Source organism: Nerophis lumbriciformis, linkage group LG03 (assembly GCF_033978685.3).
Source record: "Nerophis lumbriciformis linkage group LG03, RoL_Nlum_v2.1, whole genome shotgun sequence".
Taxonomy (NCBI): Eukaryota; Metazoa; Chordata; class Actinopteri; order Syngnathiformes; family Syngnathidae; genus Nerophis; species Nerophis lumbriciformis.
In genome coordinates this window covers 20,085,166-20,108,331 of record NC_084550.2, presented here as the reverse complement: position 1 = coordinate 20,108,331, position 23,166 = coordinate 20,085,166, and the positions used below count along the sequence as shown (strand labels likewise).

Sequence of the window (23,166 nt, the reverse complement as noted above, 5' to 3'; positions counted from 1 at the left end):
CAAATGAAAATCCCAAATTCCGTGTGTCACAAAATTAGAATATTACTTAAGGCTAATACAAAAAAGGGATTTTTAGAAATGTTGGCAAACTGAAAAGTATGAAAATGAAAAATATGAGCATGTACAATACTCAATACTTGGTTGGAGCTCAGCAGATGACATGGCACCCCAAACCATCACTGATGGTGGAAACTTTACACTAGACTTCAGGCAACGTGGATCCTGTGCCTCTCCTGTCTTCCTCCAGACTCTGGGACCTCGATTTCCAAAGGAAATGCAAAATTTGCATGGTTAGGTGATGGTTTGGGGTGCCATGTCATCTGCTGGTGTCGGTCCACTCTGTTTCCTGAGATCCAGGGTCAACGCAGCCGTCTACCAGCAAGTTTTAGAGCACTTCATGCTTCCTGCTGCTGACCTGCTCTATGGAGATGGAGATTTCAAGTTCCAACAGGACTTGGCGCCTGCACACAGCGCAAAATCTACCCGTGCCTGGTTTACGGACCATGGTATTTCTGTTCTAAATTGGCCCGCCAACTCCCCTGACCTTAGCCCCATAGAAAATCTGTGGGGTATTGTGAAAAGGAAGATGCAGAAAGCCAGACCCAAAAACGCAGAAGAGTTGAAGGCCACTATCAGAGCAACCTGGGCTCTCATAACACCTGAGCAGTGCCAGAAACTCATCGACTCCATGCGACGCCGCATTAACGCAGTTATTGAGGCAAAAGGAGCTCCAACCAAGTATTGAGTATTGTACATGCTCATATTTTTCATTTTCATACTTTTCAGTTGGCCAACATTTCTAAAAATCCCTTTTTTGTATTAGCCTTAAGTAATATTCTAATTTTGTGACACACGGAATTTTGGATTTTCATTTGTTGCCACTTCAAATCATCAAAATTAAATGAAATAAACATTTGAATGCATCAGTCTGTGTGCAATGAATAAATATAATGTACAAGTTACACCTTTTGAATGCAATTACTGAAATAAATCAAGTTTTTCAAAATATTCTAATTTACTGGCTTTTACCTGTATACCTTGATGTTGCAGAAAAAAGACCTTTTATTTTTTTAACCGATTTCCGAACTCTAAATGGGTGAATTTTGGCGAATTAAACGCCTTTCTATTATTCGCTCTCGGAGCGATGACGTCACGTTGTGACGTCACATCGGGAAGCAATCCGCCATTTTCTCACTTTCGTCGGTGTGTTGTCGGAGGTTGTAACAACACGAACAGGGATGGATTCAAGTTGCACCAGTGGCCCAAAGATGCGAAAGTGGCAAGAAATTGGACGAAATTTGTTCAAAATACGAGGGTGTGGGGAAAGCCGACGAAATGGTCAGTCGTTTGTTCCGCACACTTTACCGACGAAAGCTATGCTACGACAGAGATGGCAAGAATGTGTGGATATCCTGCGACACTCAAAGCAGATGCTGACATCAACTCCAAAACTGGACAGATCAGCTTTCAGGAAAAGAGAGCGGATGAGGGTACGTCTACAGAATATATTAATTGATGAAAACTTTATTCATTACTCGCGGTTTTACGTAAATGATTATACATAAACTGTGTTTACCAATAATTTAGCTTAAAAACATTAATTTTTTTCAATCATTCGAGTACATTCGGGTAGTCTTGTGTAATGCAGTAATTTGTGTCTATTTAGGTATGGTTAACCTGAGTGCTGAAATCGTGGAAAAATATATGTTCTTAGCGCGCCTGAATTGGTCTGTCTGCACTCTCAAAGTGCATGTTGTTGCCAAATGTATTTCATATGCTGTAAACCTAGTTCATAGTTGTTAGTTTCCTTTAATGCCAAACAAACACATACCAATCGTTGGTTAGAAGGCGATCGCCGAATTCGTCCTCGCTTTCTCCTGTGTCGCTGGCTGTCGTGTCGTTTTCGTCGGTTTCGCTTGCATACGGTTCAAACCGATATGGCTCAATAGCTTCAGTTTCTTCTTCAATTTCGTTTTCGCTACCTGCCTCCACACTACAACCATCCGTTTCAATACATGCGTAATCTGTTGAATCGCTTAAGCCGCTGAAATCCGAGTCTGAATCCGAGCTAATGTCGCTATATCTTGCTGTTCTATCCGCCATGTTTGTTTGTATTGGCATCACTATGTGACGTCACAGGAAAATGGACGGGTGTATATAACGATGGTTAAAATCAGGCACTTTGAAGCTTTTTGTAGGGATATTGCGTGATGGGTAAAATTTTGAAATAAACTTCGAAAAATAAAATAAGCCACTGGGAACTGATTTTTAACGGTTTTAACCCTTCTGAAATTGTGATAATGTTCCCCTTTAAGATAATTAGAGACTGTGAGAGAGCAGGTCCTCTCTCAGGCCCTGCGTTAGTAACTTCTAATCTCACAAATGTTCTTCTGGATTAACGGACAAAATGTCCACATTTTATCGAAAGTCTTCCCAGAAACGTTGCATCGCTCTTGTTGCCATGTGTCCCAGTGTCTTTGCCCAAAAGCTGAGTAATGGGTTGATGAGTCAGTTCTGTAAATCCAGCTGAAATGATTGTGGACAAGCAGCGTGGCGTTCCGATGTTACGCTGCCACCCAGAGGACTGACACTCCACTTCCTGTGTGGTGGCTGACTTGGTTGACTCGTCCCCGTACGCAGTCCAGGGTGAAGAACACTGTGGTGCCATTTTGTACCTGGAAGGATGCTCGCAGGGTCACGCTGGCCCATTGGCTACCGTCAGGCATATGTCCGCCCACTTGCTGGGCTAGGGGGACGGGTCGCGATCCCGAATCTGGACCACTTAGCCTTAGCAGAGTCACTTTGACCAGGCTGCACGAGTGAATCAGTTTCAGGTCTAGAGCTACACTGGCAGTGCCGCTCTCGCTGAAGACTAAATTTCTCGCCGGTTCTGCGGACCCCTTTCCCGGTAGCCCCATTTGGCGCACCCGAGGACTGCTCTGGCGGAAGAAAAGAGGTTTGTTTCTCACAGCTCCTGAAGGAAGTCCGGTCTGAGCCACGGTGGCATAGACGGAGGAGGAGATGGCGGCAGGAACCCAGACCAAGCTGAGAAGACTGATGCCTGTGCCGTCACTAAAGAAACGTACGTTGCACTGAGCAGGAGACAGAATCTCAAAGACCAGCGTGTCTCCGGAGCCAACTGCAGTGGCTCCAGAGAGAGAGATGGATGTGTCGCGGTAGTGGACGCCTGGTTTGAAGCTGCGGCAGAGCTCCATGCCCGTACCGTTGTGGTTGAGGTAGGCTAACATCTGGAAGCCTTCACTCACGCATGCCTGACCCATGGAATACAACGCCTGCTGGAATACAAAGCGCACCGTGCCGCTTTCTGCAAAACGTAAACTACGACCGTCATGGGTTAACCCAACTACGTAAGGGTCCGAAGTGGAGGAGGAGCTGAAGATCGGGCGATGGATTGTATGGTAGTGTGCGGACAGCACCGCCTGTGCCGTCATGGCGACGGCACCGGTGTCGTGAGACAGCCACATGAGGCTTAGGGAAGCAGCTGAGGGGTCATACAGCTGTAGACCTTCGTTACCTTGGTTGCAGTGGTGGTTGGCACTCCAAAGGGAAGTGGAAATCGTATGCCCAGGGGCAACCTCTGCTACCCCACTCATGCTGACACCCTGAAGTGACCTCACTTCCTGCTGCTCAATCCTGACGCCGACAAGGTCACGAGCTCCGGAGCCGTCTGTGCCGTTCAGACGCAAGCACACTTGCACGAAGCTGCGGCAGCCGTGGTTCACGGAGAGGTTCTCCTCCAGCCAGACCAGACCGTGTTTCCTCAGCAGGAGCCGGCCTCCCTCGGCCGACACCAGGCCCCCGTCGTTCGCTCCCTGGATGTGAAGCCGCACACCCGGCGAGGCGAGATTCATCGACCGGCCTTTGGCACCGGGCAGGCTGGCGCGTCCGGCCCAGGACAGAGAGAGGACGCCGTCGCCGGCGGAAGGTCCAGCGCAGACGGTGTCAGCGGTAAAAGTACACGGTGAGGTCACCGCCTCTCCGTCACACTCGGCGCAGGCCTGACACTCGTCCATGTCCAGGTTAAAGAAGTAGTTGGGTCCACACATGCCGGCCCTGGCATCTCGCTCTGTCATCCCTTGACACCTAAATCCTCCTGAGGGGAACATGGGAAATTAATATGACTTCAAAACAATCACATTTTGAAAGAGGAATCATTTGCATTGCATGAACATAAGTCATACGCCGGTATAAGTCATACCCCATCTATGGGGTATGACTTAGGGTCGGACCCCTCAAACCCTGGGCACAAACTGTTCAAACTCTTCCCCTGCGGTACACTGCAAAAACTGAAATTTAAGTAAGATTAAATATCTCAAATAAGGGTGATATTTGCTTATTTTCTGTCTGATATGATCATTCTTCTCACTAAGCAGATTTTATGTTAGAGTGTTTTACTTGTTTTAAGGGTTTTGGTCCTAAATGATCTCAGTAAGATATTACAGCTTGTTGCTGAGATTTGATGACCTATATTGAGTAAAACATGCTTGAAACTAGAACATCAACTGATGCAAAGCTGTGTCATTAACACTCACAAGTATAAAAGTATTTTTTTAAAGTATTAATTTCTTACTTCAAGCATGAAAAAAAAATCATGACGCCGAGCGCATATCATTATTATTACTTCATTTAAGAATATTTTTCAACATATTGAGCAAAAAGGTCTCTACCAAGAAAAGTGCACTTGTTATTAGTGAGAATATACTTATTTTAAGGTATTTTTGGGTTCATTGAGGTTAGCTAATTTTACTTGTTTTGGAAAGTCTTGACAAGCCGAATTTTCTTGTTCTATTGGCAGATAATTTTGCTTAGTTCAAATAAAATACCCCTAATTTTTGTATATTTTTTTCTTGTTTTTGAACACTCACTTTTTGCAGTGTAGGCGTTATAAATCACTGCATGCCAAAACAACCCGTCATAAAAAACACTTTCTTTCCTCAGGCTATCAATCTGATAACTAATCTGTCACTGGGAACGTACTAACTCATGTTCACGTCATCATCTTTTTGCTCTTTGCTCTATTCACTACAGCGCTAATATTTATTAGCCTTGCACATACCGTATTTTTCGGAGTATAAGTCGCACCGGAGTATAACTCGCACCTGCCGAAAATGCATAATAAAAAAGGAAAAAAACTATGAAAAAAACTGCGACTTATAGTCCGAAAAATACGATAATAGATATTTGAGTACCGTATTTTTCGGATTATAAATCGCAGTTTTTTTCATAGTTTGGCCGGGGGTGCGACTTATACTCAGGAGCGACTTATGTGTGAAATTATTAACACATTACCGTAAAATATCAAATAATATTATTTATCTCATTCACGTAAGAAAAAATGCGACTTATACTCCAGTGCGACTTATATATGTTTTTTTCCTTCTTTATTATGCATTTTCGGCCGGTGCGGCTTATACTCCGAAGCGACTTATAATCCGAAAAATGCGGTACTTGTTCATATTTTTAGTTGATTGTTAATGTTTACACTGAACAAGAGAGCACTGTCTACCAAGTCAAATATCTTGAGTGTTTACATACAGTCGTGGTCAAAAGTTGACATACACTTGTAAAGAACATAATGTCATGGCTGTCTCGAGTTTCCAATCATTTCTACGACTCTTATTTTTTTGTGATAGAGTGATTGGAGCACATACTTGTTGGTCACAAAAACATTCATGAAGTTTGCTTCTTTTATGAATTTATTATGGGTCTACTGAAAATGTGCTGGGTCAAAAGTATACATACAGCAATGTTAATATTTGCTTACATGTCCCTTGGCAAGTTTCACTGCAATAAGGCGCTTTTGGTAGCCATCCACAAGCTTCTGCTTGAATTTTTGACCACTCCTCTTGACAAAATTGGTGCAGTTCAGCTAAATTTGTTGGTTTTCTGACATGGACTTGTTTCTTCAGCATTGTCCACACGTTTGAGAAGGCCATTCTAAAACCTTCATTCTAGCCTGATTTAGCCATTCTTTTACCACTTTTGACGTGTGTTTGGGGTCATTGTCCTGTTGGGACACCCAACTGCGCCCAAGACCCAACCTCCGGGCTGATGATTTTAGGTTGTCCTGAAGAATTTGTAGGTAATCCTCCTTTTACATTGTCCCATTCATGTCAGGAATGTCCCTGACAGTTTGGTTAAGTTTTAGTTGTTCCTCTGTTTGTTTTATTTCCTGTCAGCACTCTTATTTTGGTTCAGTTTCCTGTTTGTCTCTGGCTTATTGGCACCTGCTGTCAATCAGCCAGCTGCTATTTATACCTGCCTTGCCCTCCAGTCACTGCTGGATTATTGTCGCTTCTACTTGTTGATGTCATTGTAATACTTGTCGTTGTAGCTCCTACCGGTTTTGTCGTTTATACCTGAATCCTGTAGCTGTTGGCAGCGTGCTGTTTTTTGTTCCTAGTTCCTGTTTGCTGGATCCTGTTTCCCGTTTTCCAGTTTGGCCGTTCCTAGTCCCTGGTTTGTGTCTTTTCTTTATTTTTACTTTTGGACATTAAACCATGTTTTCTTTTACCAAGCCTGCCTTCTCTGAATCTTGGGGTTCGTCACCAGCAACACATTGTGACAATTTACTTACTTACTTTCATTTTTGACCATTCCTCTTGACTAAATTGGTGCAGTTCCTTTGACTTTCCCATTGTTGCGTTTGTAACCGAGTCTAATGACTGCATCACATGAGCCCTATTTAAAGTCAACAGGTGTCGTCAATCATAATCACTCACATGAAGTTAAGAGGCCATGCCATAAAGCTAATTTGATTTGATTGTAACGTTTGTACATCACCAAAATTGATCATGTATGTTGCTGTATGTATACTTTTGACCCAGCAGATTTGGTCGCATTTTCAGTAGACCCATAATAAATTCATAGAAGAACCAAACTTCATGAATGTTTTTTGTGACCAACAAGTATGTGCTCCAATCACTCTATCACAAAAAAATAAGAGTTGTAGAAATGATTGGAAACTCAAGACAGCCATGACATTATGTTCTTTACAAGTGTATGTCAACTTTTGACCACCACTGTACCTGGCCAATAAAGCTGTTTCTGATTCTTATGATGGGAGAAGGAATTTCGACTTTAAAACTGTCTGAAGTCAAAGAGTGGGTCAGTTTAATGACTTTTGAATGTTCTCTGCATAGTTGTACCTCAACTTAAAAGCGTCCCAACTTAAGAGTGTTTTGAGATAAGAGCTGTCTCTGGGCTTATTGTTTTGCTTGACGTTGCGAGCAAAAATTCGAGTTACAAGCATCCCCGCCATTAGTTGGCATAGCAAATACCACAGTAAACCCCTCAAGATTTGCCCAAAACAACTCTTATTACTAGCTAGCATTAGCTTATAGCTAGAAATCGGAAGAAGAAAAAGAAAGAAGAAAATAACGATCAAGTTAGCCAAGTTACCATGAATTGATTAACGTGGACCCCGACTTAAACAAGTTGAAAAACTTATTGGGGTGTTACCATTTAGTGGTCAATTGTACGGAATATGTACTGTACTGTGCAATCTACTAATACACGTTTCAATCAATGACGGCAGTTAGAAATGTTAAAATATCTAAACCTCAGATATTTATTAATGGAATTATAAAAAAGCTGCAGATGGTGTATTTGATGGAGAAACAGCTGGAAAGTGATATTGTAGACTTCCACTCTCTAAGGTAAATACTCTACATTAGGTAACACTTTAGTATGGGGAACATATTCTAAGTAACAAAGACTTAATTTAGAGTTATTTGGACACTAGGGGTTAGGGTTAGGGTTAATAAAAAGCAATAATTCTGAGGTTATTGAGGGAAGACTCTTAGTTAATGGCTTACTGGTTGTATAATAAGGCATTAATAAGTACTTAATAATGACTAATTAAGAGCCAATATGTTACTAATTTGCATGTTAATAAGAAACTAATTAATGGTGAATATCTTCCCCATACTAAAGTGTTAACCTACATTATTATAACATTACTTCATAAAACTACTGTATTTTTTAGAAGTACATTCTATTGTATTGTTTTACACAATTTTTCCTATCTAAAACTTAGTTTTTCTTATGAAAAGGCATGTTACATGTTAAAATTGTGCTATTTTGGGGCGAAATCACCACATAAATTGATTTTTAATCAGATATGTTGATTTGAGATCCAAGTGTTCGCCACAGAATGAGCTCATAAATTGAGGTACTACTGTATAATTCTGAAGACATAATATTGTGCTCATATTTGAACCTCCTTTGCTGGAAATCGGGCACTTGAGCTTAATAGAAAGTAGAATTTTGGCAAGTGTTATTTATATCAAGCTTGCAAGGAGCTTAACAACACTATTAAAAACATGTGGTCACTACTTTGACCTTGACTGTATCTCTTATGTGTGACTGCCATCTACTGGTCACACTTATCATTACACCATCTACCAAATAAAATTGCGTCGAGGTTGGTAAGCACAACCAGAGTCATTCCGTACATTAGGCGCAGCGGGTTATAAGGCACACTGTCGATTTTTGACAAAACGAAAGGATTTTAAGTGCGCGTTATAGTCCGAAAAATACGGTAAATGAGTTACGTATAGTCTATTATGTTTTACAATGAATGTTGTCAGAGGTTGTATTACCTGGTGTGTTGAGACACGTCAGTTGATCTTCACAAAGGTTCGTTATTTCAAGGCATTCATCTCGGTCCTGGAACAACAAATATAAAGTTAACGTGACCAAAAAAGGTGTTCAGTTTCTGAGACTAGATTACTAAGTGGAACCTGGCAGATTCTGTCCACGTGGACCGAACACTGGGCAACCAGGAAGAAGCCAGCAGGACACACGGTGCACTTCTCACAGCGAGGGCGACCCGCGCTGAAGCCGCAGTACTCTTCGGGACTGCAGCCGGCACAGGCCGCGAGGGAATGGCCCACCTGGGGGGGCGTCAGTCAGTGCAATCACAAATAATATCCACAATATTGTAAAACAATGATTCAGGCGGACGTTAATTTAGGGTTAGGAGTATTGGGTAGGGTGATGTGCATTGAAAAATTCACTTTTTTTTGGCGTAAATGTGCTATTAATATATTAAACAGTTGATATTGACCTCCATGACACTGGCCTCCATGTCCACCTTGTGCAAAGAGAGGGCCTGCTGAGCTTGGTGAGGTCCACTCGGCTCATTCAGAGCCTCGACACGACTGTCCAGCTCCTCCTGGAGGTTCTGCATGGACATCTGCTTGATGGTGTCCAATAGTACGTTGTATTGCACCTTCACCTGAGAAAACAACATTAACCAATTATTCCTACTACCGTATTTTTCGGTTTATAAGGCGCACTTAAAATCTTTTAATTTTCTCAAAACTCGACAGTCGTATTCAAAAGTTGACAAGCACCACAGAACTTTCCTCCAGAACAGGGGTGTCAAACTCAAACACAGAGTGGGCCAAAATTTAAAACTGAACAAAGCCGCGGGCCAAGGTTGAACAAATTAACCTTTTAATAGGGACCCAAACAAGTTTTGCATTGAATATTGAACAAGCAAGGCTTATATAACTTTATAGTGACATGCAAAATCGAGTTTCAAATAATAATAATAATAATTCAAAAATATCAATGGCCTATCAAATAAAATTTTAATAAAAATTAAATGCCTCTTTTCTATTTGCAGCCATCTGAGGTAAATATCAAAATAACGTTTTTCCACAGGCTAATAATACATTTGAAAATAAAATAACAATTCAAGCCTTGAAGTAGCAAGAGAAAGTGCATGAATAAAACGTTAATTATTGCTCAGTTTGCTACACTGATTTGCTTTAACACTGAATATGGAACAAGCAACGCTTATATAACTTAATAGTGCAAAATCAGCTTTCAAAAAACAAACTAAAAAACATCAATGGTATATTAAATAAAACGTAAATAAAAAATGGAATGCCTCTTTTCTATTTGCAGCCTTCTGAGGTCAATATCAACATTAACTTGGTGGACGGGGGCGGGGTTTAGTGGTAGCGGGGGGTGTATAATGTAGCGTCCCGGAAGAGTTAGTGCTGCAAGGGGTTCTGGGTATTTGTTCTGTTGTGTTTATGTTGTGTTACGGTGCGGATGTTCTCCCGAAATGTGTTTGTCATTCTTGTTTGGTGTGGGTCCACAGTGTGGCGCATATTTGTAAGAGTGTTAAAGTTGTTTATACAGCCACCCTCAGTGTGACCTGTATGGCTGTTGACCAAGTATGCATTGGATTCACTTGTGTGTGTGTAAAAGCCGCATATAGTAAGTGACTGGGCCGGCACGCGGATTGTATGGAGGAAAAGCGGACGTGACGACATGGTGTAGAGGACGTTGAAGGAAGTGCCTTTAAGACACGTCCCCAATAATGTTGTCCGGGTGGAAATTAGAAGAATGGTTGCACCGGGAGATTTTCGGGAGGGGCACTGAAATTGGGGAATCTCCCGGGAAAATCGGGAGGGTTGGCAAGTATGAGTATTAGCGGTGAATGCGGTGTTACAGAGGCACCGCTGCTGTATAATACCGGCGGGCCAGCTCTAATGTTAATTTGATATTGCCTCAAGGGCCAAATGAAATTACACGGCGGGCCAAATTTGGCCCGCGGGCCAGAGTTTGACACCCATGCTCCAGAAGGTCTTATCTTTGTCCATGTGATGTCAGATGAAACAAAAATTGAGCTGTTTGGCCACAATACCCAGCAATATGTTTGGAGGAGAAATGGTGAGGCCTCTAATTCCAGGAACACCAATCCTACCGTCAAGCATGGTGGCGGTAGTATTATGCTCTGGGCCTGTTTTGCTGCCAATGGAACTGGTGCTTTACAGAGAGTAAATGGGACAACGAAAAAGGAGGATTACCTCCAAATTCTTCAGGACAACCTAAAATCATCAGCCCGGAGGTTGGGTCTTGGGCGCAGTTGGGAGTTCCAACAGGACAATGAAAGTGGTAAAGGAATGGCTAAATCATATGAGGGGCTGTTAGGGACATTATTCAGAATTACCTCTTACATACACTACTGAAATGCTCTCACACAAACAACTGAAATCTTTTTCTTTTATACACACTACTGAAACACTCTTATAAACACTACTGAAATGCTCTTACATACACAACTGAAATGCTCTCACATAAACAACTGAAATATTTTTCTTTTATACACACTACTGAAACACTCTTATAAACACTACTGAAATGCTCTTACATACACAACTGAAATGCTCTCACATAAACAACTGAAATATTTTTCTTTTATACACACTACTGAAACACTCTTATAAACACTACTGAAACACTCTTATAAACACTACTGAAACACTCTTACATACACTACTGAAACACTCTTACATACACTACTGAAACACTCTTATAAACACTACTGAAATGCTCTTACATACACTACTGAAACACTCTTATAAACACTACTGAAACACTCTTATAAACACTACTGAAACACTCTTATAAACACTACTGAAACGCTCTTATAAACACTACTGAAACACTCTTACATAAACTACTGAAACACTCTTATAAACACTACTGAAACACTCTTATAAACACTACTGAAACACTCTTATAAACACTACTGAAACACTCTTATAAACACTACTGAAACACTCTTACATACACTACTGAAACATTCTTACATACACTACTGAAACACTCTTATAAACACTACTGAAACATTCTTACATACACTACTGAAACACTCTTATAAACACTACTGAAACATTCTTACATACACTACTGAAACACTCTTATAAACACTACTGAAACATTCTTACATACACTACTGAAACACTCTTATAAACACTACTGAAACACTCTTACAAACACTACTGAAACATTCTTACATACACTACTGAAACACTCTTATAAACACTACTGAAATGTTTTTGTCTCACGCACACACACACACACACGCACACACATCTGGAATTATTTTTCACTAGTATGTATAAACGGATTTCACCTGTGTGTGTGAGTGCTTTTTACACGTCCGTGTGAGAGACAACAATTTCAGTAGTATGTGTGCAAAGATTTCAGTTATGTGTATGAGCGCATCTTACCAGTGTGTATGCAAGCATTTTACCAGTGTGTGTAAGAGCATTTTACCAGTGTGTGTAAGAGCATTTTACCAGTGTGTGTAAGAGAATCTTACTAGTGTGTGTGAGCGATGTTGCATTCCGGTTCCGGTCACCAATAATCCCCGCCCCTTTTCAAACAAGTTTTTCTTTTTTTTTTTTTTTTTTTAAAGCCAAGTTGTTGACAAAATGTCTGCCGACAAGTAGCTTAACCGAGGTGGGAGCTCCACTTCATAATTTGAGGGCTTCAGCTGAGAATATAAGAACACTTTCAATGCAACAAGGGTCGGGCTGCCGCCGTGAGCGGCCACACAGGTGCCTTTCTCCTCCCGACAGCCAAGCAGCCTGGAGCAAATGTTACCTTGCGAGTTTACACTGCAGCATCATCAAGTGCAACGTTTCAGTTCATGGACATCGGGGCAAGAGGAGGAAAAGGTAATTAGACATTATTTATTTCTAAATGATTGTAGAATCACACGAAATGTAAGGCGACATGGCATTGTAGTGCGCTACTATGGTAACATGTCGAAATGTGAGTCACGTCGTGGTACGTCAGTAGCTAATCACATACTAATAATAATGGATTACATTTATTTAGCGCTTTTTTATCGACTAGATAAGGGGTCCCCAAACTACGGCCCGCGGGCCGGTTACTGCTTGCCAAAGTCCAACATCCGGTTCGCTGGAGAAAAAAAATGTTGTATTATTATTTTCAATCTGTCTTTTCTAATCCATATTTTGGTGTCCCCTAGCCGCTCAGGCTAATCATATTGTCTAAAAATGCATTTCCCTGTATGACTTATATCGTCTTAGCTGTTTTCATGTGATCTGATTGTTACATTCTTATTTCAGAGTCACCACGCAGCTGCATGACCATTTCAACAAAGATGGAATAAACAACCTCTGGATTCATGGAACTTCTCTGCACACAAATATATTAATTGGAATATTCAATAAATTTCACATAGAAACATTGTGTTTATTATTTTCAACAGTGTGTTGAAAACAACCTTTTTTGGCTCAGAAAGGTTCCTTATGTCTTATTATTCATATGCTTTCAATACTTGTCGGTGTGTAATTCCAGATATAGATGTAAACATTAATGAGACAACAATGAACATTTTTCAACAAGTGAACCCACTTGAAAATGATGGCAACTATGGAATAGACATTTTCACTTCAATTCTGCACTTTATTCAGTGAACATGGGAATTATAAGGTTTGTTAAAATGTTTTCTTCACTTGTGCAGTGTATTCTGCAAATTAACATTTTGTTTAAACATTTTGTAAAAAATAAATAAATAAGGAACCTGTTATACAGACCTGTATGAAGTTGCCCACTTTATTATTGCAAATATCAAAATAACACTTCAGTGCCCCTACCGAAAATCTCCCGGGGCAACCATACTACCGAATTTCTCCCGATTTTCACCCGGACAACAATATTAAGGGCGTGCCGTCATGGCACTGCTTTTAGCGTCCTCTACAACCTGTCGACGCGTCCGCTTTTTCACCATACAAACAGCGTACCGGCCCAGACACATGTTGTACTGTATTTTTCGGATTATAAATCGCAGTTTTTTTCAAATTATGAAGTGGAGCTCCCACCTCGGTTAAGCTACTTGTCCGCAGACATCTTGTCCACAACTTGGCTTTAAAAAAAAAAAAAAAAAATTGTCTGAAAAGGGGCGGGGATTATTGGTGACCGGAACCGGAATGCAACATCGCTCACACACACTAGTAAGATGCTTGCATACACACTGGTAAGATGCGCTCATACATATAACTGAAATCTTTGCACACATACTACTGAAATTGTTGTCTTTCACACGCACGTGTAAAAGCACACACACACACACACAGGTGAAATCCGTTTATACATACTAGTGAAAAATAATTCCAGGTGTGTGCGTGTGTGTGCGTGAGACAAAAACATTTCAGTAGTGTTTATAAGAGTGTTTCAGTAGTGTTTATAAGAGTGTTTCAGTAGTGTTTATAAGAGTGTTTCAGTAGTGTATGTAAGAGTGTTTCAGTAGTGTTTATAAGAGTGTTTCAGTAGTGTATGTAAGAGTGTTTCAGTAGTGTTTATAAGAGTGTTTCAGTAGTGTTTATAAGAGTGTTTGAGTAGTGTATGTAAGAGTGTTTCAGTAGTGTTTATAAGAGTGTTTCAGTAGTGTATGTAAGAGAGTTTCAGTAGTGTTTATAAGAGTGTTTTAGTAGTTTATGTAAGAGTGTTTCAGTAGTGTTTATAAGAGCGTTTCAGTAGTGTTTATAAGAGTGTTTCAGTAGTGTTTATAAGAGTGTTTCAGTAGTGTTTATAAGAGTGTTTCAGTAGTGTATGTAAGAGCATTTCAGTAGTGTATGTAAGAGCATTTCAGTAGTGTTTATAAGAGTGTTTCAGTAGTGTATGTAAGAGTGTTTCAGTAGTGTTTATAAGAGTGTTTCAGTAGTGTATGTAAGAGCATTTCAGTAGTGTTTATAAGAGTGTTTCAGTAGTGTTTATAAGAGGGTTTCAGTAGTGTGTATAAAAGAAAAAGATTACAGTTGTTTTTGTGAGAGCATTTCAGTTGTGTATGTAAGAGCATTTCAGTAGTGTTTATAAGAGTGTTTCAGTAGTGTGTATAAAAGAAAAAGATTTCAGTTGTTTGTGTGAGAGCATTTCAGTAGTGTATGTAAGAAGTAATTCTGAATAATGTCCCTAACGGCCCCTCATAAAATCAGGCTAGAATTAAGGTTTTAGAATGGCCTTCCCAAAGTCCAACGCTGAAGAAACAAGTCCATGTCAGAAAACCAACACATTTAGCTGAACTGCACCAATTTTGTCAAGAGGAGTGGTCAAAAATTCAACCAGAAGCTTGTGGATGGCTACCAAAAGCGCCGTATTGAAGTGAAACTTGCCAAGGGACATGTAAGCAAATATTAACATTTGTGTGTGTATACTTTTGACCCAGCACATTTGCTCACATTTTCAGTAGACCCATAATAAATTCATAAAAGAACCAAACTTCATGAATGTTTTTTGTGACCAACAAGTATGTGCTCCAATCACTCTATCACAAAAAAAATAAGAGTTGTAGAAATTATTGGAAACTCAAGACAGCCATGACATTATGTTCTTTACAAGTGTATGTAAACTTTTGACCACGACTGTATAACCCGGTGCGCCTAATGTACGGAATCATTTTGGTTGTGCTTACCGACCTCGACGCTGTTTTATTTGGTACATGGTGAAGTGATAAGTGTGACCAGTATATGGCAGTCACACATAAGAGATGTGTGTAGACTGCAATATGACTCAAGTAAACAACACCAAAATGTTATATGTTCCATTGAGAATATAGAACATTACACACGGCGCTCAAAAATGTATCAAAATGCTTTAGTACGATTTTGGTAAGCTATGAAGCCGCACCGCTTGATGGATTGTACTGTGCTTCAACATAGGAGTGTTATTATGGTGTGTGTATAAGGTAAGACATATTATCTGGCATTTTGTATCACAATATTATGCAAAAGGAACTTTTTTTACCCTCCGGTACCTGCTGATCTGTATTTGGGATCTGCATAAGTCCGGAAAATTTGCGCGCGTCCGCCTTTGTAGTCCGTGGCGACACTGTAGCCCAGGGGTCCCCAAATTGTTTGACTCGGGGGCCGCATTGGGTTCAAATAATTGTGCCGGGGGCTGGGCTGGGTGTATACACATATATACACACACACATATATATATATATATATATATATATATATATATATATATATATATATATATATATATATATATTTCTCACGCACTAGTTGACTAAAAGAGTGCGCACTTGTCGCACGCTCGCCCGACACTGAGGCGCGAGCGCGATTATGTCACGTTATCATATATAAATGGTTGATTTATATAGGCTAGAAAGGTAAAGTTTTGTACCTGACAAGTTAGTTTGTCAGGTACAAAACTTTACCTTACTTGCCTATATACAGTAAATCAACCATTTATATACCGAATTTTTCGGAGTATAAGTCACACTGGAGTATAAGTCTCATTTTTTGGGGAAATGTATTTGATAAAAGCCAATACCAAGAATAGACATTTGAAAGGCAATTTAAAATAAATAAAGAATAGTGAACAACAGGCTGAATAAGTGTACGTTATATGAGGCATAAATAACCAACTGAGAACGTGCCTGGTATGTTAACGTAACATATTATGGTAAGAGTCATTCAAATAACTATAACATATAGAACATGCTATACGTTTACCAAACAATCTGTCACTCCTAATCGCTAAATCCCATGAAATCTTATACGTCTAGTCTCTTACGTGAATGAGATAAATAATATTATTCGATATTTTACGCTAATGTGTTAATAATTTCACACATCAGTCGCTCCTGAGTATAAGTCGCACCCCCGGCCAAACTATGAAAAAAACTGCCACTTATAGTCCGAAAAATACGGTATATACACATCAGTAGGCTAAATTAACCTCTTCAACATGTCACGTTATCGATGGGAAAATGCATTTTTAGACAATATGATTTGCCTGAGTGGGGAGGAGACCCCAAGACTAACAAGCGATAGAAGATAGATTAGAAAGGACAAAAAAAAACAAAAAACTTGAGACTTCCCACGGGCCGGATTTTGGATGCTGGCGGGCCGGATTCGTAGTTTGGAGACCCCTGCCGTAGTCGATAAGCTTCTTCTTTTTCTCTATCTTCTTGTTATGGGACATTCATCCTCCAGTGTTGCCATTTCTAATATAAAGTAGTGTAAAGTTAATACTTATATCTGTCAGTAAACTCCCCATGAAAGCGCTAAAACATACTGGTGTAGTGAGTTTATATTATTCACCCAAGGAACTTTAGTTATTAGAGAGTTCAGGCCGGACGGTTTTTCACGGGACACATTTCCGGTGTTGTTGTTGTTCCCGGATGAGGAGATGCTGCTCATTGTCGATTTAAGTAAAGTCTGAATGTCATTAAAACAGTTAGCTCCACTTTTTTGACACTTCTTCCACTCCCGTCCTTGCACGCTACACCGCTACAACAAAGATGACGGGGAGAAGACGCTGGCCACGTAAATAAGACCGCCCACAAAACGGCGCGACCTGAAGCGGCTTGAAGATGATCTGTAAAACATCATCTATGCAACATTTTGACCACCATCACATGTTATGTAGACCAGAAGGAAGTGTTTTCAATTTAGAAAAAAATTATAAAAATATGACCCCTTTAATGCGCCCTATAATAATAATAGATTTTATTCGTAAAAAGCACTTTACATTGAGTAAACAACCTCAAAGTGCTACAGTGTATTAAAAATTGTTGTAAAAATGAATGATGGGTTCTCACTTCTCTGTGAAGCGCTTTGAGTGTCTTGAAAAGCGCTATATAAATCTAATCCATTATTATTATTATTAAAAAAATAAAAATAAAAACTAGAAGAGCTAAATAGCTAAAACTAGTATGCATATATCTAAAAAAAAAAAAGGCTTTTTAAAAAAAGAAGGGTTTTAAGCCTTTTTTTAAAGCATCCACAGTCTGTGGTGCCCTCAGGTGGTCAGGGAGAGCGTTCCACAGACTGGGAGCGGCGGAGCAGAAAGCCTGGTCTCCCATTGTTCGTAGCTTTGTCCTATAATCCGGTGTGCCTTTTGTATGAAAATAGACCTGAATAGACCCGCTCACCGGCAGTGCGCCTTATAATCCGGTGCGCCCTATGGATCGGAAAAATACGGTATACATGATTTAACATCTTCTTCACTGCACACTCACTTGCTCCATGTAGTCGTGCATCTTCCTCTGTTGCTCCAGTATTTCTCTTTGCTGCTGGACTAGCGCCCCCTGTTGCTCGCTGACGAGTCTGTGCAGGTCTTTGACCTCTTCCCGCTGACCCTTCAGGGCCTCGACAATCTTCTCCTGGTCCTTGGACAGCTGCAGCTGCAGGACCACAGCGTCCTCTGAAGGAACATCATTGGCACCTGCAGTGAGATTCGAGCAACCGTTATGTGACAGCCTTGTTCGCAAAGTCCCAAGGTACACATCAGTTCCAGACATGGAAAGAAAACATTCGTAAAAAGGATTTTTAAAAGTGGAAAAGTTAGCTTTCCCTCAGAGGATATAGAACATTCTGCCTAAGAAACTGATTGTTGCGGCCTAAAAATGCTTGAATTTGCAGAAGCTTTTCACGTGAGGTCCGTGGGGGCAGAGAGAGGGGACAGAGTCCGCGGGCGAGCGAGTAGTCGAGGAACGAGGGAGTTAGTCAGAGTCCAGAGGGAGATCCAGGGAGAAGTGAGACGCACAGCTCACTTTCAGGGCAACGGAGGGTAGGTACACCATTGGGAAACTAAGTTCCCGCCAGGATCCTTGGGTCCACTGGTCCTTTATCCAGCTCGCCGTCATCAGACCCAGGTGTGCAGATTGCCGATTGTCTGCAGGCTTGTCGCTGCGTGGGCGTGCTGCGCTCAGCATGAACGGGGGCGTGTCCGGCCGAGCAGCCAGAGGAGGAACTGTGACACTCAGTTGCAGGAGGGAAGCGGGTTCGAATCCGCACTGTGACAATGACTTTGGTAAGCTATGAAGCCGCACCGCTTGATGGATTGTACTGTGCTTCTATATACGTGTATTATTATGGTGTGTGTATAAGGTAAGACATATTATTTGGCGGTTTGTTTCGCAACATTATGCAGATCCCAAATACAGATCAGTAGGTACCAGAAGGTAAGAAAAGTTGCTTTTGCATAATATTGCGAAACAAAACGCCAGAGAATATGTCTTACCTTATACACACACCATAATAACACTCCTATGTTGAAGCACAGTACAATCCATCAAGCGGTGCGGCTTCATAGCTTACCAAAGTCGTACTAAAACATTTTGATAGATTTTCGAGCGCCGTGAGTAATGTTCTGTTTTTTCAATGGAACATATAAAATGTTGATGTTGTTTACTTGAGTCATATTGCAGTCTACACATATCTCTTATGTGTGACTTCCATCTACTGGTCCACTTATCATTACACCATGTACCAAATAAAATAGTTTCGAGGTCGGTAAGCAAAATCAGAATTATTCAGTACATTAGGCGCACCGGGTTATAAGGCGCACTGTGGAGTTTTGAGGGGAAATTTTTTTAAGTGTGTCTTATAGTCCGGAAAATACAGTAAATCATCATGCAATTTTGAAAAAAACAACTTTTTTTTATTTATTTTTTTTAATATGGTTGTCTGGCTATTTTGTGGGGATGCACAATATATTTTTTTCAAGCCGATACCTTCCTGCTTTTCAAAACCGTAATATGATCATGGATAAATACAATATACTGTATATAGCAATTTCTTTTTATAAAGTTAGATTTAACCATAGTTGTGCAAAAGTAGAGGTACAAACTGTACCTGCCCCAGCTTACGACTTTTTGGTGTTGCGAGCCTCTCCACTGATAGTGAAATGGTAAGATCAGACTTTTTGCGCTTTACAAACTTTTCAAAACATAGTGGTAGCGATGGTGGAGTTTTAGGTGGTTGATAAGGTTTGGTGTGTTGGGAGTTCGATCCATTTTTTTCTTCTTCGTGGAATGTTTGCAGAGCATTTGGTGCAAAACAGCCCGCACAAAGTCTTCTCCTGAAAACAGTAAAAGATGTCCCACACGATCAATGCCATGTTTGTTTACAATGAGCTCTGGGAAATTTACGACAGGCTTACATCACGCCAGTGGGGGAAGAGGAGCGCTTGATTTGCTCACATTAACCCCCTCAAACACAGAATGATAAATGGTAAATGGGTTATACTTGTATAGCGCTTTTCTACCTTTTTAAAGGGGAACATTATCACCAGACCTATGTAAGCGTCAATATATACCTTGATGTTGCAGAAAAAAGACCATATATTTTTTTAACCGATTTCCGAACTCTAAATGGGTGAATTTTGGCGAATTAAACGCCTTTCTATTATTCGCTCTCGGAGCGATGACGTCACGTTTTGACGTCACATCGGGAAGCAATCCGCCATTTTCTCAAACACCGAGTCAAATCAGCTCTGTTATTTTCCGTTTTTCCGACTGTTTTCCGTACCTTGGAGACATCATGCCTCGTCGGTGTTGTCGGAGGGTGTAACAACACGAACAGGGACGGATTCAAGTTGCACCAGTGGCCCAAAGATGCGAAAGTGGCAAGAAATTGGACGTTTGTTCCGCACACTTTACCGACGAAAGCTATGCTACGACAGAGATGGCAAGAATGTGTGGATATCCTGCGACACTCAAAGCAGATGCATTTCCAACGATAAAGTCAAAGAAATCTGCTGCCAGACCCCCATTGAATCTGCCGGAGTGTGTGAGCAATTCAGGGACAAAGGACCTCGGTAGCACGGCAAGCAATGGCGGCAGTTTGTCCCCGCAGACGAGCGAGCTAAACCCCCTGGATGTCTTGGCTCACACCGTCCCGAAGATGATCAAGAGAAGAATATCGACCCTAGCTTCCCTGGCCTGCTGACATGAGGGTATGTCTACAAAATATATTAATTGATGAAAATTGGGCTGTCTGCACTCTCAAAATGCATGTTGTTGCCAAATGTATTTCATATGCTGTAAACCTAGTTCATAGTTGTTAGTTTCCTTTAATGCCAAACAAACACATACCAATCGTTGGTTAGAAGGCGATCGCCGAATTCGTCCTCGCTTTCTCCCGTGTCGCTGGCTGTCGTGTCGTTTTCGTCGGTTTCGCTTGCATACGGTTCAAACCGATATGGCTCAATAGCTTCAGTTTCTTCTTCAATTTCGTTTTCGCTACCTGCCTCCACACTACAACCATCCGTTTCAATACATGCGTAATCTGTTGAATCGCTTAAGCCGCTGAAATCCGAGTCTGAATCCGAGCTAATGTCGCTATAGCTTGCTGTTCTTTCCGCCATGTTTGTGTTGGCTTCACTATGTGACGTCACAGGAAAATGGACGGGTGTTTATAACGATGGTTAAAATCAGGCACTTTGAAGCTTTTTTTAGGGATATTGCGTGATGGGTAACATTTTGAAAAAAACTTAAAAAAATATAATAAGCCACTTGGAACTGATTTTTAATGGTTTTAACCCTTCTGAAAATGTGATAATGTTCCCCTTTAAGGAACTCAAAGCGCTTTGACACTATTTCCACAGTCACCCATTCACACACTGATGGCAGGAGGTGCCATGCAAGGCGCTAACCACCACCCATCAGGAGCAAGGGTGAAGTGTCTTGCTCAAGGACACAACAGACATGACAAAGTTGGTAGAAGGTGGGGATTGAACCAGGAACCCCTAGGTTGCTGGCACAGCCACTCTCCCAACTTCCAAAGGGGGGCATGCAAATACAATTGGGAACCATGAATACCAATCCAGCTCCATTTGCAAAAGGAATAAAGCTAAGTTTTGAATAGTTAAGTACGAGGACCTCTCAATACTACATGCTAATGACTTAATTACATACTGACCTGCTTTCATGTCACATGTCAGCTGTATCCAAGCTCCACGTTCCGACCTCTCCTCCATAAACTGTGCGGCTCGGTCTCTTACATGAACGGGTGAGGTCTTCCCCTCTATCCCCTTTTGCGTGCTGCACCCAACACATGGTTTGGCTTGATGCGGTTTACAGCCGTTCCCTTTGCAGCCCTGCGACGCGTCCCCGTGGCTCGGCGCGTTGCGATGTGCGACGGTGGTCGTCGGGCAGGTCCCGCCTGCGCAGCCAGGATGGAACACCTCGGCGGTGATGGTCCTCGGGTTGGTCCGCCTGGCGCCAAAGCCTCCCTGCTGAGGTTGGATGTTGGCGTAAGAGGTCAAAGGGGCTACCTTGGCTTGGGAACGGGCGTACACCTGAGATTCCTGTTGGGGAACGGTGTGCGTTTGTCCGGGGTGAAACTGCTGTCTGGACGCCGACGTCCCCTGGCAGTTAGGTCCCACACACACCGTGCTCCAGTCCTGGTTGGTGAGGCATCGAGGTCCCCGGCACACATCAGCAGAACTCTCGTTCAGCAAAAAACTGAGACCAAATATGAATATTAGAAAGAAAAATGCCATGTTGAGATGCTTAAAGATCCTCTCAGCGTTAAACCGTCAGGTCTTATCTTGCTCGCATCTCATCAGAGTCTGTCCATCCATGGAACTAACAACTGAAGTCATTGAGCTCCAATGCACTCACTGGTCTCTGCCCCCCCTTTTGCTCCTTCTGCACAGCCCACATGTGGCGCTCACTGCTCCTAATTGGCAACAGCTTTTGCTTCCAGTCTTAAATTAACCCGTAGTTTTCCCCGGACATGCCACTCTGCCAAGTCACACCACAAAACGTAGTAAATGCTTCTGGGCTGTTCTGTTCCAAATTATCAAGCTACCAGATACCTATCAGGGTATTCTGTACATGGAGAAGACAAGTATACTTTTTAGAGATGTCCGATAATATCGGACTGCCGATATTATCGCCCGATAAATGCTTTAAAATGTAATATCGGAAATTATCGGTATCGGTTTCAAAATTATCGGTTTCAAAAATTAACATGTATGACTTTTTAATACGCCGCTGTGTACACGGACGTAGGGAGAAGTACAGAGCGCCAATAAACCTTAAAGGCACTGCCTTTGCGTGCCGGCCCAGTCACATAATATCTACGGCTTTTCACACACACAAGTGAATGCGAGGCATACTTGGTCAACAGCCATACTGGTCACACTGAGGGTGGCCGTATAAACAACTTTAACACTGTTACAAATATGCGCCACAGTGTGAACCCACTCCAAACAAGAATGACAAACACATTTCGGGAGAACATCCGCACCGTAACACAACATAAACACAACAGAACAAATACCCAGAACCCCTTGCAGCACTAACTCTTCTGGGACGCTACAATATACACCCCCTGCTATCCCCTACCCCGCCCACCTCAACCTCCTCATGCTCTCTCAGGGAGAGCATGTCCCAAATTCCAAGCTGCTGTTTTGAGGCATGTTAATAATAAATATGGCAGTGCCATGTTGGCATTTTTTTTTTTCCATAACTTGAGTTGATTTATTTTGGAAAACCTTGTTACATTGTTTAATGCATCCAGCGGGGCATCACAACAAAATTAGGCATAATAATGTGTTAAT

At 41.5% G+C, this 23,166-nt stretch overlaps 1 protein-coding gene across 2 annotated transcripts; it reads right to left on the bottom strand.

The window, feature by feature from the left end:
• Window positions 1-1,496: 1,496 nt before the first annotated feature.
• LOC133580608 (uncharacterized) lies at window positions 1,497-22,163 on the bottom strand. 2 transcript variants are annotated; one of them, XM_061934872.2, is made up of 7 exons: window positions 21,898-22,163; window positions 21,519-21,831; window positions 17,834-18,039; window positions 9,092-9,262; window positions 8,766-8,918; window positions 8,625-8,691; window positions 1,497-4,114 (listed from the first exon to the last, which is right to left on the bottom strand). In XM_061934872.2, exons 1-7 carry the CDS (start codon window positions 22,099-22,101, stop codon window positions 2,565-2,567), a joined length of 2,664 nt encoding a protein of 887 aa, XP_061790856.1. In that variant the 5' UTR covers window positions 22,102-22,163; the 3' UTR covers window positions 1,497-2,564. The 2 variants fall into 2 exon arrangements, with proteins under 2 accessions (XP_061790856.1, XP_061790855.1); XM_061934871.2 differs by having other exon boundaries at window positions 21,519-22,163.
• Window positions 22,164-23,166: the final 1,003 nt, after the last annotated feature.